General features: G+C 50.9%; 1 protein-coding gene across 2 annotated transcripts in view; it reads right to left on the minus strand.

The window, feature by feature from the left end:
* FAM193A (family with sequence similarity 193 member A) overlaps nucleotides 1-16,632 on the minus strand; it is a 107,896-nt gene that overhangs the window by 62,396 nt on the left and 28,868 nt on the right. For both annotated transcript variants that reach the window (XM_054708558.1, XM_054708551.1), the window contains exon 2: nucleotides 9,944-10,189. In XM_054708558.1, the coding sequence (XP_054564533.1) occupies nucleotides 9,944-10,171 (228 nt within the window). In that variant the 5' untranslated portion in view covers nucleotides 10,172-10,189. The remainder of the gene's footprint in view (nucleotides 1-9,943; nucleotides 10,190-16,632) is intronic.

Raw genomic sequence — 16,632 nt, forward strand, 5'->3', positions numbered from 1 at the left:
TGTCTTCGAAGACCATGAAAATACACCCACAGCCCCGCCCCCCCCGCCCCCCAGGTGTGAAGCTTGCTTGCAGGATGCGCACTGTGAACGTTCTGGAGTCCTGAAACATTGCCTTTGCGTATTAACCAAAGATAGCTTTGGATCTCCACATGGCAATGCATTAAACTGGACCTTAACTCCACACCATATAAAATTTTAATTTCGATCCCAGGTGGGTTGTAGGTCTATGCAAAGCAGCCCAGCTAGAGTGGCTCAGTGGTTGAGCATCGACCCATGAACCAAGAGGTCCTTGGTTCAATTCCCCATCAGGGCACATGCCCAAGCTGTGGGCTCGATCCCCAGTAGAGGGTGTGCAGGAGGCAGCTAATTGATGTTTCTCTCTCATCAATGTTTCTATCTCTCTATCCCTCTCCCTTCCTCTCTCTTAAAAAAAAAAATTGGAATGCAAAACAATACAAGCATAAAACTGTGCTGTTCAGTAGCCCCATATCATATGTGGCTACTGAGTATTTGAAAGGTGAGCAGGATTTTGAATATTCAGTATGAAAATATAGAAAAATCTCACTAACATTTTTTATATTGAGTACATGCTGAAATGAGCCTGGATATATTCAAGTAAAACATATAATACCACCTATTTCTTTTTAGTTTCTGATATGGGGCTACTAAAACATTTTCAGTTACCTACGTGGTTACATTTGTCATTCACATATTCCTTTGGACTGTGCTGACAGGAGAAAATACACACTAAAAATGCACTTGTGAGTTCATAGGAGAAAACACTAATAAACAGAACTAAAGAAGCAGTAACTACTACAAACTTTTCTGAGAAATCTGGCTCGATTCAAAATGCGCTGGTATTCCTCAGGAGGCAGTGTAAACACAGGGAAGGGAAGCAGCCAGACCGGGGACGTGTGCGCTGCATGTCACCGACCGGGACCTCACTGCACAGAGACGGAGGATCCCACGCGGCAGCAGGAGACCACCCAACAGAACAGGCTCTCGCCGTGCGCTCCACGCCCTGGGGTCCGAGCACCTTCTCAGCGGGCCGCCAGGAAGAAGCGTGTCCACATTCACTCCCAGGTGCCACTGGCCTTTTCTCTGTGCCCAGTGGCCGTGGCGGTGGCAGAGCGGCGGTGGGGGAGGCTGCCCCTCGCAGGACCGCAGGCTGCATTCCCCACCACGCACTCGGCTGAAAAAGACCAGGTCTACTAACAATGCCCCCTGTGCAGGAGGGCCATGACCTGTGTCCGAGCCCAGCCCGGCAGCCACGTCTCTGGAACCTTCTTTGTGATGAAACAGGAAGTGCACATGCAGCGCTGCCGCAGCGTCCCCACGAAAGGCACCGCCACCCGCGCGGCGCCGTGGAAGAAGGCCTGACAGACCAAACGAGGAAATTCAGACGTGGCCATTGGCCATTTTCTCAAAAATGAATGAAATGAGCCTGTCACTTCCAGGAAAACAGCTACCACTCTCTGTGGCTAATCATTAAATCGGAGCTTTCCAGCAAGAATCCGAAGGCTGGCAAGCCTGTGGCCATCGCTGTGGGCCCAAAGCCGCTCCGCGTTTTCGGCTTCTCCATGAGAGTGGTGGTGGGGAGCACAGATAGGAGTTTTCCACACTGAACAAGGACAGGTGTTGGCATCAGCTCCATCTGCCTCACTTGGTAAGCCACTGCTTTTACCAATGACCAACGTGTGGTGTTACCAAATCCCACGTGGGCAAGGAGTCACGCAGAGTGCGAGAGCAAGGACTTGGTCTGACAGCAGGGAAATCATTGCTAGTGCTGGACTCTACGCTGGAACTAACCATTAAAAAACTACTTCTTGGAGGAGAACCAAGATGGCAGCAAAGTTAAACAAATGAACTGCGCCGCGCACAACAATTTCAAAAATACAACTAAAAGACAAAGCGTCTACCACCCAGAACCACGGGAAAGCTGGCTGAATGGTAGATTTACAACTAAGAAGGAAAAAGAAAGAACAAACACGGAAGGGCTGAGGTACGGAGGCGCGTGAATCGGACTGGTGGCGGGTGGCAGGTGGCGGGACGCGCGGCTTTTTTTCCAACCCGTAGGGAGATAAGCTCTGGATCACTCTGAAATCCAGTTTCTGGGGACGCGCGGGAGACCCAGACACCTACGGGGAGAAGCTGGACTCTCGGCCATCGTGTCGGAAAGTGAGAGTGACTTTCTTGCAGAGGTGCGCCCAGCAATCAGTGTTTACTGCGCTGGAGCACGGGACGCGGGGACTTGGAAACGCGGAAAGGCAGAAAAGGCAGACTTGCAGCCATTGCTGTTTGCCACGCCCCAGCCTAGTGACGCCCTGAGACCCCGCCCCACCTTGAGGCCCGCCCCGCACATTCTACAAACCCGCCCAGGCTCCAAACAGCAGCTTTTGCATATAAATGGCCTGCCCTGTGGCAGCTTAACCAAATAAAACTGCAGTTCCAGTCAGACTGCTCCGAAACCACTCAAGCAGGAGGAGAAAACTGCAGTTTTTGCTGTAACTCCTGCTGAGTGGCCTCAGACAGTAGCTGACCTGCACCCCATTGGAGACCCAGAAACAAGGGCATCTAGTGGTCGGTGTGAGACGTCACCAGATTTCAACCACTCGCATAAGGGACACATTCAAGAGGCAGACTCAGTGAGCGCCAAAGCCCTACTGGAACACGTCCCGGCCCATAAACCTGTCTCCAGCACAGCAATTCTTCTTTTATAGACACAGCGGGTCCTCACAACCAATTGGCCTGGAGGTCAATTCCTCCCAGTGACACCAACAACAATCAAGACTTATTAACTACAGAGAGGACCAAGATGGCGGCATAGGGCGGACGCCTGAATGTTGCCTACCACAACAATTTAGAAACTACAACTGGAAAACAGAGCAGACACCATCCAGAACCACCGGAGGGCTGGCTGAGCAGATGCTCTACAACTAGAATAAAAGAGAGGGGGACGCGGGATGATGCTGATGCCGATGAGCCAAAGATCACACTTTAAGAACTATGGCTCTGGCGACACAATGGCGGCCTGGAACGTGCTCGGCACAGTTCCCCCGGCGGTCTCCGGCTGAGGGGACAGCTCCACTCGCTGCCGAGCACGGACAGATGAGCCCCTGAGAGACATGGGGTGGGAGACTCCGCGCTTGCTGACCTCCGAGTCCTTCGAGAATCTCAGCGCCCCGGAAGCGGCCAGGTGCGCACGCCCGGTGACCGGCCACTGCTGCAGACCCGAGCGCCATCGCAGCGACATCGGACCAGCCCGCCGCCACGCACCGGGCGCACCGGAGCTTCACCGAGCCCACCGCCCAAGGAATTCCGCGGCAGCCGCCCTGGAGCCTTGAGAAAATGGCTGAAGGAATTGCTGAGAGGGAATTGACCGACAGGAATAGGGATCAAGAAGACGAAGCCCCGCTAGGTCCCGGGTCCGGGTGAGGCCACGTGCCCCTGGGTCCGGGCGAGGCTGGGACCCGGGTCAGGGTGAGGCTGAGTCCCGGGTCCGGGAGAGGCCGCACTCCCCTGGATCCGGGCGAGGCCACACGCCCCTGGATCCGGGTGAGGCCACACGCCCCTGGATCCGGGTGAGGCTGGGTCCCGGGTCCGGGCGAGGCCGCGCGCCCCTGGGTCCGGGCAAGACCAAACCAGAGGGAGTCGGACCTGCATTACCACCATTTGTCCGCCATCCAGAGCTGAAAAGTCAGTGCTGACATGTACACATAAGGAACTGGTGGACATTGAAATTGGGTCTCAAGAGATCTGTTGGTCCAGAAAGAAACTCACTACAGACTGATTCATTTGCCTATCAGCATAACTATTATTGCTCGTCTCACATTCGGTTCTTATAAGTATATCTCTAGTGACACATGATCTCGCTCATCTAGGGGAAATGATGAACAACATAGACTGAGGAACAAGAACAGACCCAGAAACAAGGAGGCATCAACCAGACTGTTGGGCCTCAGAGGGAGGGTAGGGGAGGGTAGGGGTAGGGGGGAGAGATCAACCAAAGGACTTGTGTGCATGCATACGAGCCTAACCAATGGTTAAGGACAACAGGGAGGTGGGGGCATCCATGGGGAGGGGTGTGGGATGGGAATGGGGGGATGAGGACAAATATGTGACACCTTAATCAATAAAGAAATTAAAAAAAAAAAAAACTACTTCTTGTCAGCTTGCGAAAATGCAGTTATCTAAAAAAGCTATTAAAATATTTTCTTCATATACTTCAATCAAAACAACCTATCACAACAGGTTGAGAATCTAGCATCTCCTATTATACAAACATTAAAAAGATTTTCAAAACAATGCTACTCTACTCACTAAATTATTATTTTTTTAAAATAATTTTTTATTGATTTCAGAGAGAGAGAGGAAGGGAGAGGGAGAGAGAGAAACATCGATTGGCTGCCTCCTGCATGCCCTCCACCGGGGATCAAACCCACAACCTGGGCATGCGCCCCGACTGGGAATCGAACCCGCAACCTTTTGGTGCATGGGATGACAATCAGCTGAGCCACACCGACCAGAGCCCTCACTAAATTATTTTTGCTTCAGAAAACAGTTTTCATTGAAAAGTACACTACTGCTCTTAACGTGTAAGTCAGCTCACGCTGTAAATCCCCACGACTGACTCCTCCTCCCCGTGCATCTGAACAGCGAGCAGCGCGTGCTCCAGGTGCGCCGCCCAGCAGGAACCCTGGACACCACGCCACGGCGGCGCATCAGGTGACAACAAAGAAGCGACGTTAGTGAATCTCAAACAAAATACGTGAGACACCAAGTAATGCTACTGCACTGACATTTGTATCGAGTTCAAAACAGCAGGACACCAAGGACGATGTGTGGGATGGAGGGCAGGCGGTCTAGCTAACCAAGAGCAGGAGAGCGAGCTCTGTGAGAAGACGGAGGCCTGCCAGGGGCGCAGAGGGCTGTGCTGGGGGCAGTGCTGGGGGCGGGCCTGTGTTGTAGAGAACTAAACCCACACAGACCAGCAATCCTTCAGTGACAAGGGTCAATGTCACTACTAACAAGTAGGACAAGAGAGACCAAGTTAAGCCGCCTCTCTGTGGACTGCGACAAGATCACCCAATACAGGCCACACCCAGGGGCGGAGAAGGAGGAGAAGTGAGGAGAGCGAAGGAGTTCACATAGGACACAGCAAGGAGCCCCTTAGGACAAAGGGGCCTCAGGTGGTTTCAGTGCAAGAAAAAGAACAATGCGGCCCCAGCCGGCGTGGCTCAGTGAGTAAAGCTTTGGCCTGCGGACTGAAGGGTCCCAGGTTCGAATCCGTTCAAGGGCACATGCTCAGGTTGCAGGCTCGATCCCCAGTGGGAGGCATACAGGAGGCAGCCGATGCATGATTCTCTCTCATCATTGATATTTCTATCTCTTTCTCCCTCTCCCTTCCTCTCTGAAACCAATAAAAATATATTTTTAAAAAATAAAAATATATTTTAAAAAAGAAGAAAAGGAACAATGTATGGAGATTTAATCATTTTAACCTATATTCACCCAGCACAGCCTTGAAACATGTAAATCAAAATGGAAATATTTACAAGGAAAGAAAGACAAATATACATGACAGCAGGAGACTTTAACGGATATTACTCTGAAACTGAGAGAGTTAAGCACACAGAGACCAATAAAAATACAAAGGGGTTACGAGCACAATTAACAAGGGGAGACATGGAGTTCTCCATCTCAACCCTGAGGAGACATTTCCAAGCTCCCACGGACATTCATGAAAACTTAACCACTTATTGGTGAAACCGACCACAGACGATGGCCTCCGATTCTAACAGCAGTCAAGTAAAAGTCAGTATGATTCAAGGTAATCCTAGAGAGATATGTTTGATATTTATGAATAGTAGATAATTCATAGTTCAAAATAGAAATACTGAAAATTGGCTAATACTTAAAATTGAGCCAATACAACTAACATTTTGAAATCTAGAGCATCAATTAGAGGTTTCCAGCACATACCAGAGAAGAATAGAAAGGTGGATAAGAAAGAACTCAACTTAGGAAGGCAGGAGAGTAGCCACAGAAAGAGGAGAAGCCACTGCATTGGTGGCCACACTCAGCGGGACCGACTGGGATGAAGGCCCAGTGACTCCGTGCCGGCCTCCTGGCATCGGCATGGGGACGGACTCTCACTCCTTCTCCCAATAGCAGGCTGAGCAAGGCTCAGGCTCCCACAGGTCTCCAGGTGAGATGAGCACAGGAATGCCGCTCCCCAAAGCTGATGGCACCCCAGCTCAGGCTCCAAGACACTTGTCAGCAGCCCTCAGAAGCTGGAGAGCAGCCCCTACCTCTCGAGGCACGCGCACCCCTCTCTCAGAGCAAGACACTGGGAGAACCACGTGTCTCACTTACTGACAGGTGTCCGCCGCTACCACCTTCCTACAGAGCAGCCCGAACACCTCCAGAGGGCAGACAGGAACCTGGTGCCAGTGGATGCCTTTGGGAAGATGAGGAGGATGGCGAGGAGACGGGCGAGAGTGACTAACGTGCTGTGCTCATGGGTACCTTTCACCGTTTCCTGTGTGTCCCCCAGCATTCACTAATCAAATATGTATCACACACACATAAAGCTGCAGTAATGCATGAAACAGACCAAGTAAAAGGAGAGATATGTTAACAATTAAAAAGCTCTTCTTTGAAAAGACAAAATTGACAGACTTCTAGCAAGACTGATTAAAAAAAGGGGGCGGGGGGGCAGAAATATGAGGAATTCCAAGAGTTGCATCTACAAATATGGTCAGAATTAAAGAGACGGTCTGCACACAACTGCATACCAACAACTGATAATTACTTTTTAAAAATATATATATTTTATTGATTTTTTACAGAGAGGAAGGGAGAGGGATAGAGAGTTAGAAACATCGATGAGAGAGAACATTGATCAGCTGCCTCCTGCACCCTCCCTACTGGGGATGTGCCCGCAACCAAGGTACATGCCCTTGACTGGAATCGAACCTGGGACCCCTCAGTCCGCAGGCTGACGCTCTATCCACTGAGCCGAACCAGTTAGGGCCAATAACTGAAAATTTCTAAGAATATAGTTTACCAAAACTAACCTGAAAAGAAATGGAAATTTAACAAGTTAAACCAGAAGTTTTACATTCACAGAGACATGCATGGTTTGAAGAGGCGAAAGGAGGTGGTGCCAGCGGGAAGGGAGGGCTGGGCAAAGGCGGGTTCTTTAACAAGTGGACAATTCTAGAGCATCTGCATTCTCCTGGGCAGCACCCAGGACAGAAGAAAAGATCGGTGACATGTAAGAGGAAAAGGACAGCCCGGCGGCGGCGTGGCTCAGTGGTGGAGCGTTGACCCAGGCACCAAGAGGTCACTGATTCGATTCCCGGTCAGGGCACAGGCCTGAGATGCAGGCTTGATCCCCGGGAGGGGATATGCAGGAGGCAGCCGATCAATGAGTCTCTCTCATCATTAATGTTTCTCTTGTTCCCTTTCCCTTCCCTCTCTGAAATCAATAAACATATGCTTAATTAAAAAAAAAAAAGAGGAAAAGAATAACCAAGCATAAAGCCTTGGGGGGATGGAAAGGGACAGGCACCTGGAAGCCCCCAGCCATGGGGGTAAGAGGGGAGCAAGGGCCTGGGGTCCACTTCGAGCTTGGCCCTGAAGTGGGGAGCTCAACCGCTGAGCTGAGCAGGGCAGAGACGGGGTGGAATTGGGAAGAGAGTAAGAAAGGCTCCCACTGGCTTGGGGTGTGGTGACGTAGCCAGAGCAAAGTCCAAATCCAGAAGCAACTCCACATCCATCAACAGTGAATGAGAAAACAAATCGTGTGCAGCTTTACAATTGGTTCAGCAATACACACAACCATGCCGAGTTACAGGGGACTGGGACACTCGGGAAAAGAAAGACCGTGGGGACGGAATCAGGGCGATGGTTACAAGGGTGGGGTGCGAGGGGAGGGTGCTGCCAATGCAAGTGAACAAGGGAGCTTGTGCGATGGTGGTGGTTACACAACTGCCTAAGTTTGTCAAACTCACTGAACTATATTCACTTTAAAAGGGCGAATTTTTCACATGTAAATTATATCTTTTTTTTAAAGGCCAGCAATTTTAACCAGCTTGAACACAGAGGCCAACTTTATGAAAGCAACAGAAGGCCCAAGTCTACAAACACAGGCCCACGGGACCCCTCGGTGACCCTGGGCTCACTCTTTTCTGATGAGGAGAAAAGCCTCACTGGATAATCCATCATCAGGGCAAACTGGGAGTTTGGAAGCGAGAGTCCCCGAATGGCAAGAGAAATCGGAGGTGCTTCCACTTGCGTCCAAACCAGGAAGAGAAGCAGCAACCCTTCCCCAAAGGCACAGCAGGTGGACAGGACCGGACACAGGAAGGAAGGGCAGCGGAGCTGAAGAGACAGAACGCCCGGCGGTGGGAGACCCGACACGCCGCTGACAGTGCCGAGGACAAGCTACACGAGTGGCAGAAAACGCCTTCTGCCAGCACCGGGGCAGACCAGACACCGAGTGCACACAGAAAGGAGACAGTAACCTGATAAAGCAGGAAGATCTGAGGGTTAAAAACCCAACGCTGCCTACCCACCTTCATCTCCAGTGAGGGATCCCACGGGCTAGTCCTTTCTCTGTTCATTCATTTATGCATCCGTTAATTGGAATACTCTGGGTACCTAAAATATGCCAGGCTCGGCACTGTCCTTGGTAAGGAAATACGACACAAAAACAACTGCCCTCATGGACTATGTTCCAGTGAAGAGAGAATTCAAAGTGAATATGGCCCTGGCCGGTTTGCCTCAGTGGAGAGAGCGTCGGCCTGCGGACCAAAGGGTCCCGGGTTCGATTCTGGTCAAGGGCACATACCTCAGTTGCAGGCTCCTCCTCAGCCCGGACCTGGTCGGGGCGCATGCAGGAGGCAACCAATTGATGTGTTATTCTCACACTGATGCTTCTCTCTGTCTTTCCCTCTCTCTCCCACTATCCCTAAAAATGATGGAAAAATATCCTCAGGTGAAGATTAACAACAAAAACAAAGTGAATACGCAGTGGTCAGAAAGAGGCGCCAGAGGGACAGAGCAGGAGAAGGGGCGTGAGGGAGGCCCCTTTTCTTTTCAGGTTTAGTTATTAAGGCACTACTCCAGAAAATGCCACATGATTTGGGGTGCTGCCTTCAAGGAAACCCCAAAACAGAAGTCCCTGGCTCAGAGGCAGGCAGCAAGGAGACAGAGAAGACAGGAGCCCAAGACAACGCACTATGCAGCAGCCAAACTCTCACCAGGGACCACGCCGGGGAGCAGTCTCAGGCAGAAAAGGGGTCACAAGGACAGCTGCTTCCAAGCAGAGACCAAAGGAGCAGAGAAGCCCTAGATTGTGGGGCCTCAAATGGCTGCAAAAGCCAACTCCTTCCAGAACCAAAGAGCAGATTTGAAAGCCCTTTCAGAGCCAAGGCCCCCTAAGCCACAGTCTGGGCCAACAATCAGATTAAGGGTGTGGCCTTCCCTGGCAAGCCTGGTCCTCAGGAAAGCCCCCACTGAGCTGAGACATGAAGTCAAGGTAAGCGGAGGAGAGCAGGACGTGAGAACTGCCGCTGGGGAAGAATCTCGGGTGAGCTACCAGCACACGGAGTTGTCTAAAGCCTTCTAGCTTTTCAGCAAACTGCTTTGCCACAGAAACCCCGAGGCCAGACTAAAAAGCATACCTTTGCGCCCCGCAAGCTTGCTAACCAAGCTGTCTGACCAAGGTGGGCAGGTTCCCTACCACCCCCTGCAGGTGTGACAGGGAAGACCAGGAGAAAGCCCAGCAGGTGGCGAGTGGAGCAGGGGCCAGAGGATGGCACAGGAAGGAGCTGTTCCCGGAGAGCAGACCCGTGTCAACAATCTCACTGCCCAGGAAGCCCCATGCCCACTGGCTGGGAAGTCAGGGAGCGCGGGAGCTCTGCAGGGCACTCACCGCTGGCTGGTCCAGACCGCCGTGCCTCTCCTCCTTCTCCACGGTCCGCCTGCAGTCAGGGCACACCCACAGCGGCAGGTGCAGCACACTGTTGCCCTTGGGAGCCACAGAAAGGGCCAATTTGCTCGCAGTCTTAATCCCACTCTCTAGGAAGGAAGAGTCTTTCCGCTCGCTTCTGCACAGAAGACAGTAGTCCCCGGCGGGGTAGGGTGGAGTTCTGTGATTCATGCCAAAGTTAAAAGGAGTCTGGAATAGAAAGATGTTTTCCATTTTCAATACATAATCCACAAAACCAAGATCATTAAAAAATACATGTAGCTCTAAAATTACAATGCATGTGTGTTTAGGGAAAGAAACATCAAATAGAGAATTTGTTGAAGAGAACTGTACCTCGTGTCCTAGGATCTCATCATACTTCAAATAAAATAGTGATGCCACAGGAGCAAAGTAGGAGGAGTTAGAAACTCTCCAACTGACCCTGCACCCAGACTTCTGTATTAGCTCCCACTATGCAGTGTGTCCCAGTGTTCCGACTGAGGAAGCACCAGGATGCTTTGCATCAACCAAGTTCAGTCACCACTCTAGGTCTGTCTGTGCATTGCTCAGCCCCGGGGCGCAAGTCAGCAGGCTCAACGCCCCCCAAGGTGGCTATTGGGGGGCACCCCCCCAAAAAAAAAACCAGTCTCCCTTCCAGCTTGACAGCTACCCAATCTCAATGTCCACTTTTCCAAACAGGTCTTAAACTACAGGGTGAGGGTGAGGGCGGGGTGGAAGCCTCCACGGCAGGAGGAAGCAGCAAGATTATGACCCTATCCTCTCCAAAAGATTACCAATCGCCCTAACAGAAAAGTAAAATGGCCTGTAAAACACACAAACAGGCTCCCAAGTTAAAAACAGCCTAATGGCCCTGACCGGTTTGGCTCAGTGGATAGAGCGTCAGCCTGCGGACTCAAGGGTCCCAGGTTCGATTCCAGTCAAGGGCATGTACCTTGGTTGTGGGCACATATCCAGTGGGGGGTGTGCAGGAGGCGGCTGATCGATGTTTCTCTCTCATCCATGTTTCTAACTCTCTATCCCTCTCCCTTCCTCTCTGTAAAAAATCAATAAAATATATTTAAAAAAAAAAAAAACAGCCTAATGTAAAGGTGGTGGGGGCAAGTGGAGGTGGGCAAAGGGGGGGAAAGGGGACGTCTGTAACAGTGTCAATAAAATATGTAAGTAAGAAACACAAGGTCAGCAAGCAGCACCAAGATTTTAACCCAAATCAGCATGAGCCCAAGATGAATCATCTGCACCTTAGAGGAAACGTCTGTAAATCCTGAAGAGGTTCGAGAGAGCACACCTGGGCCATAGGTGAGCAGAGAAGCCAGGTATGGCCTTCCAGAGGCAGGCAAGCTCTGCCACAGCACACGCAAGATGGAGGCGATGGAAACCTGCCCACCCCCACCCCCGCCCCCTGCCCAGGCCCCTGGCCCCCTGGAGTGCCCCTGCCACAGGATGAATCAGGAGGGAGGCAGCCCTGGGCTCCACTGGCTGGAACTTTGGGCTATTTCACATCTCCAGTTTCCCTCCAGGCCCCCTCCATGCCCACCCAGCCCACCAGGCCTCCATCGGCCCCCGGCTCCTCCCTGTCCTCCAGCCCTGAGGCTCACACACGCCCTTGTTCACCGGAGCACAGGTGCACCCAGCTCCACTCCACCGCCCAGAGAGGCCAGCTGGGATCAGGTGCTTAAACAGGGGCCAAGAGACTAAATGAACAAATGACAGCAGCACTTGGACCAAAGAGGGACTTGCACGGGGGTTCTTACCTTTTATAAACCAGGGGTCAAACTGCTTACGCCTGTCACATCCACAGGGTTGCAAGGACTGACCCAAACCCAGCTGAGCAGCCAGCCATGTGAATGTCTGGGTGCGAGGGGAGAGAACTGAGCCCTCTCTCTCAGTGGTATTCTAGAAGGCTCCAGACTGCTCCTCAAACCATGGAACACCATGGCAGTCACTGTTGTTCTCTGTCCCAACAGCTCTGACAAGTCTAGATTATGACAATTTCCCACACCATGCTGACTTAACCTATGTAACCCCAAAGCCATTTCTTGTCCCTAGTCCTGGAGAACAGCCCACCACCAACAGAATGGCCCTGGCCTTCATACCTTTCTAGGCCATCTTTTACCCACAAAGGAGATGCTGGGTTCCAAGGTTACAAAGGCCCCCAAGCCCGAAATCAAAAGAGCCAGCACTGGCTTGAGAGCATCCAGTTCAGCAACCATGCATCTGTCTGTCCATCCAGGATTTCCGGGAGCCCACCATGTGCCAAGGCACTGGTCCAGGCGCTGGGAACACAGTGGTGAATGAAACAAAGATCCCGGTCCTGAGCGTTAATGTTCTTGTCAAAGACAAATAAGACAGGTAAGTGAAAATTCATTAGGAGAACCACGAAGACATGTAGGTAAATGCCGGTACTCGCCACCTCCCACAACCACATCAAAATAACAACTAAAATACAGAACAACCATCATTCAAAACCACCTGAAAGCTGGCTGAATGGAAGTCCTACAACTAGAGAAGGAAAGAAGAAAGCACATCGAGACTGGTAGGAGGGACGGAGGTGAGGGGCAGGCTGGTCCAACACCCACGTGTGGCGATTTTTTAATATGCAGAGGCTTCCCATGAGAAGCAAGGGGTCCTAGCCCCACACCAGACTCCCAGTCCAGGTTCCAGAGCGAGGAAGAGAAGTCCCCATAACTTCAGGCTGTAAAAACCAGTGAGGATTGTGACTGAGTGGCACAGAGGCTGCTGGAGACCCAGGCAATTCCTCTTAAAGGACCAGCACACAAACTTACTTGGACTCCCGCTGGGGCAGTGGCTTTGGGGGATCCAGGGACCTACAAGGAGGAACTGGACTGTGTGGCATCAGGGCAGGAACTCGGGGGCCGCTTTCTCCCAGTCAAGGATGCTCGCAGAGGTCATCGTTCCTATGCTGATACACACACACGCACCCGTCGCAGACCTGACTGGCAGCCATATCTGAGTTTCCATCAGCTTGGCTCACACTGTTCGCTCAGCCTGGTGATTCCGAGGCCACACCCCATCCAATTTTCAGCCCCACCCAAGCTGTTTGCAGCGGTTTTGACGTATGAATAGCCTATCCTGTTTCAGGCTTCACACTTTCCTAAAATCTCTCAAACAAGCAGCAGCTGGTGTCAGCATACCCCATAACTATCAATAAGAGGCCCAAGACCCGGCATTAGCACCAGCCTACCTTGCTTCACAGCTTGCCCTCAGCTGGCATTTCCAAGCCCAATACAAGTAACAGCCAAATGCAGATAGCTCTGTAGCTCCTGCAGGGTGGCTCCAGGCAGTGGCTGACTTTGTACCACCCGGGAGCACCAGACCCAGTACACCTGGTGGACAGCTTCAGACCACACCAGGTTACAACTGTACACATCCACAAGCGACACATTCGAGAGGCAGACTCAGTGAGCACCAAAGCCCCAGAGAAGCAAGTCCTGCTCCATAGGGGTGTCTCCTGCACAGCAGTTCTCACATGGTAGTTGCAACCTGGTCTGCACAGCCAACTGGCCTGGAGGTCCACTCCTCCCAGTGATGCCAGTAGCAATCAAGGCTTAACTACAACAAGACTGTGCACACAGCCCACACAGGGGCACACCTAAAGTGTCCAGCTCAGGTGACTGGGGTGGCTGAGTCATTGGGCCCTACAGGACACCTATTACACAAGGCCACTCTACCAATTCCAGGAGACGTAGCAGCTCTACCTAATACATAGAAACAAACACAGGGAAGCAGCTAAAACAGGGAGACACAGAAACATGTCACAAATGAAAGAACAGAAGAAATCTCCAGAAAAAGACCTAAATTAAATGTAAGCAAGCAGACTAGTGGTTATAAGGTTGCTCAAGGATCTTCATGAGAATTCCAAAGACATGGGAAAGGCCCAGTCAGAAATGAAGGACACACGAACTGGAATGAGTAATTTACAGGGAACAACAGCAGAGTAGAGGATGCCGAGAATCCAATCAATGATGTGGAATATGAGGAAGCAAAAATCACCCAACCAGAAGATCAAAGAGAGTAAGAAAATATGAAGATAGTATAAGGAGCCCCTGGGACAACTTCAAACATACCAATGTTCATATTATGGGGGTGCCAGGAGAAGAGAGAGAGCGTGATACTGACAACCTATTTGAAGAAATAGTAACAGAAAACTTCCCCTACCTGGTGAAAGAAATAGACTTACAAGTCCAGGAAGCGCAGAAAGTCTTACACAAGAGGAACCCAAAGAGGCCCATACCAAGACACATCATAATTAAAATGCCAACAGTTAAAGACAAAGAGAGAATCTTAAAAACAGTAAGAGAAAAACAGTTATCTACAAGGTTGTGTTCATACAACTATCAGCTGATTTCTACAGAAGTTATGCAGTCCAGAAGGGAGTGGCAAGAAATATTCAAAGTGATGAACAGAAAGGACCTCAACCAAGATTATTCTACCCAGCACAGCTCTCATTTAGAAATGAAGGTCAGATAAAGAGCTTCATAGACAAGAAAAAGCTAAAGGAGTTCATCACCACCAAAACAGGATTAAATGAAATGTTGATGGGTACTCTTTAAGAAGAGGAAGAAGAAAAAAAGATAAAAAATATGAATGAAATGGCAATAAATACATATCTACCAACAATTGTATAAGAAAATCAAAATAAATCTAATGAACAAATAAACTGATGAATAAAACAGAACCAGAGGCATGGAAACATGCACAGACTGACGAATCTCGGGGGGAGGGGGAATATGCAGGAAGAGATTAACCAAAGATCTTATATCCATATATGCATCACCTATGGACACAGACAATAGGGTGGGGAAGGCCTGGGGTGGGGAGGGAACCGGGTGGAGGGGAGAAATGGCGGGGGGGGGGGGAGTGGGGAGACATTTGTAATGCTATAAAGAATAAAGATTTTTAAAACTACAGAACACCAGGTAGTGGTGACTGAGAAGGAGAAACAGAGCAGAAAGGAGTGCCTGGGGCTGGTGATGGTGCCCTTTAGCGTGGCCAGCCCTGGGGCAGGAGCGGGAGGGAGCACTGAGCGGGGAATGGCCTGGTCTCCTGTTCTAACAAGGGGACAGGCTATGTGCACAGAAGAGACCTAATGTGACAAAAGGAACGGAGCCAGGAAATGGGAGAAGCCACCTAGGAGTGAGGGGGCCGTGAGGTCACTGTGACGGGAGAGCGAACAAGACCTCTAAGGAACCAGATGTCAGCGACGACGAGGAGGAGAGGCAAGGACAATTCCAGAGTGTGGACTGAGCGTGTGGATGGCTCCGAGATGGGAAGACCGCTTCCACAGATCCTGAAATCCACTAGGTGCCAGGCCTCCTGAAGGGTCTGACAACAGGAGGCCAAGATGGATAGCAGGGAGGCCCTGCTGGTTACCGAGGGACAGCAGACACACAAACACAGACATGACCACTGCACCTCCAGGGGCAGTAAATCTCTAGGAAGAAAAGGGAGTTGCCAAGGGTACAGAGTGGGACCACAGGAGGACGTGGTTCTAACAAGAGCAAGTTTTGGAAAACATAAAGCCGCCGTGTGAAGATCTGGGGGAGCACTGGGAGCCGAGGAGCAGCACGCGCAAACGTGGGTCGGGTCAAGGGGCAGGAGGAAGGCCAAGGCTGGGAGGTTTCTCAGAAGGAGATGGCATGGCCCAATTTTCATCTTAAAAAGAAACTCTGCTGCATGAAAAAGAATGAACTCTGGGGAGGAAACACTGTATGCCAGGCTGTTCCAGGTAGTCCCAGGCGCGGGTGGGAGGCATGAAGGAGCAGAGCAGTCAGACTGGGGGTGTAGAAGGTCGAGCCACAGGACTCGCCAACGGACCTGAGGATGCGACGAGGACATCCGATAACAGAGTGCCGGGCAGGGGGACAGGCTGGGACAGTGGAAGAACCAAGGGTTTGCTCTGGGCGCGGCACATATGAAGTGGGTGTTAGATTCCAAACAGCAGGGGGTTGTTTTTGAATGAACACTCAGGGAAAGGATGCAACTGGACATATAATTTGGGATCCCCAGCATGTGGTCAGGAAAGCCAGGGAGCTAGCTGCAGTCATCCATGGAGAGATCATAGACAATGTCCTGAACCAAAGTCAACACTGCTCGACGCTTGACCAACATGCTCAAATACGAAGCTAGTTCTCCCAGGAGGTGAAACTCTCCCCTCCACTCCTTTTTCAGCAAAGCAAGCAACAAACAGGTTACTACAAAACACACATGCACACACAACACCTGACTACGATTCAAGTTATCCTAACAACAATGCCCCCCCAGGTGATTACTCCCCTAACTGTGATTAAATGTGAAGCACAAATATAAATTCAATGATCTTTTTGAAAACATTTTACAGCTGTACTAAAGTAGAACTGAGGTACAATAAGCTGAAAACATCTGCAGCATGAACTTTGAATAATGTTGACATGTATACACCTGTGAAAACATCACAATAGTCCTATATAATAAAAACGTAGTATGCAAATTGTCCCTCGACTGGAGTTCTTCCGGGATTCAACCAGGGGGCAGGCTGGTGGGCGGGGCAAGGGAGGGAGGCCCCGGCCAGCAGCAGCAGCTGGTAGGGACCCTACCAGTGCACGAATTTTGTGCACTGGGCCTCTAGTCAAGAT

The sequence above is a fragment of the Eptesicus fuscus genome, chromosome 2 (assembly GCF_027574615.1).
Source record: "Eptesicus fuscus isolate TK198812 chromosome 2, DD_ASM_mEF_20220401, whole genome shotgun sequence".
Taxonomy (NCBI): Eukaryota; Metazoa; Chordata; class Mammalia; order Chiroptera; family Vespertilionidae; genus Eptesicus; species Eptesicus fuscus.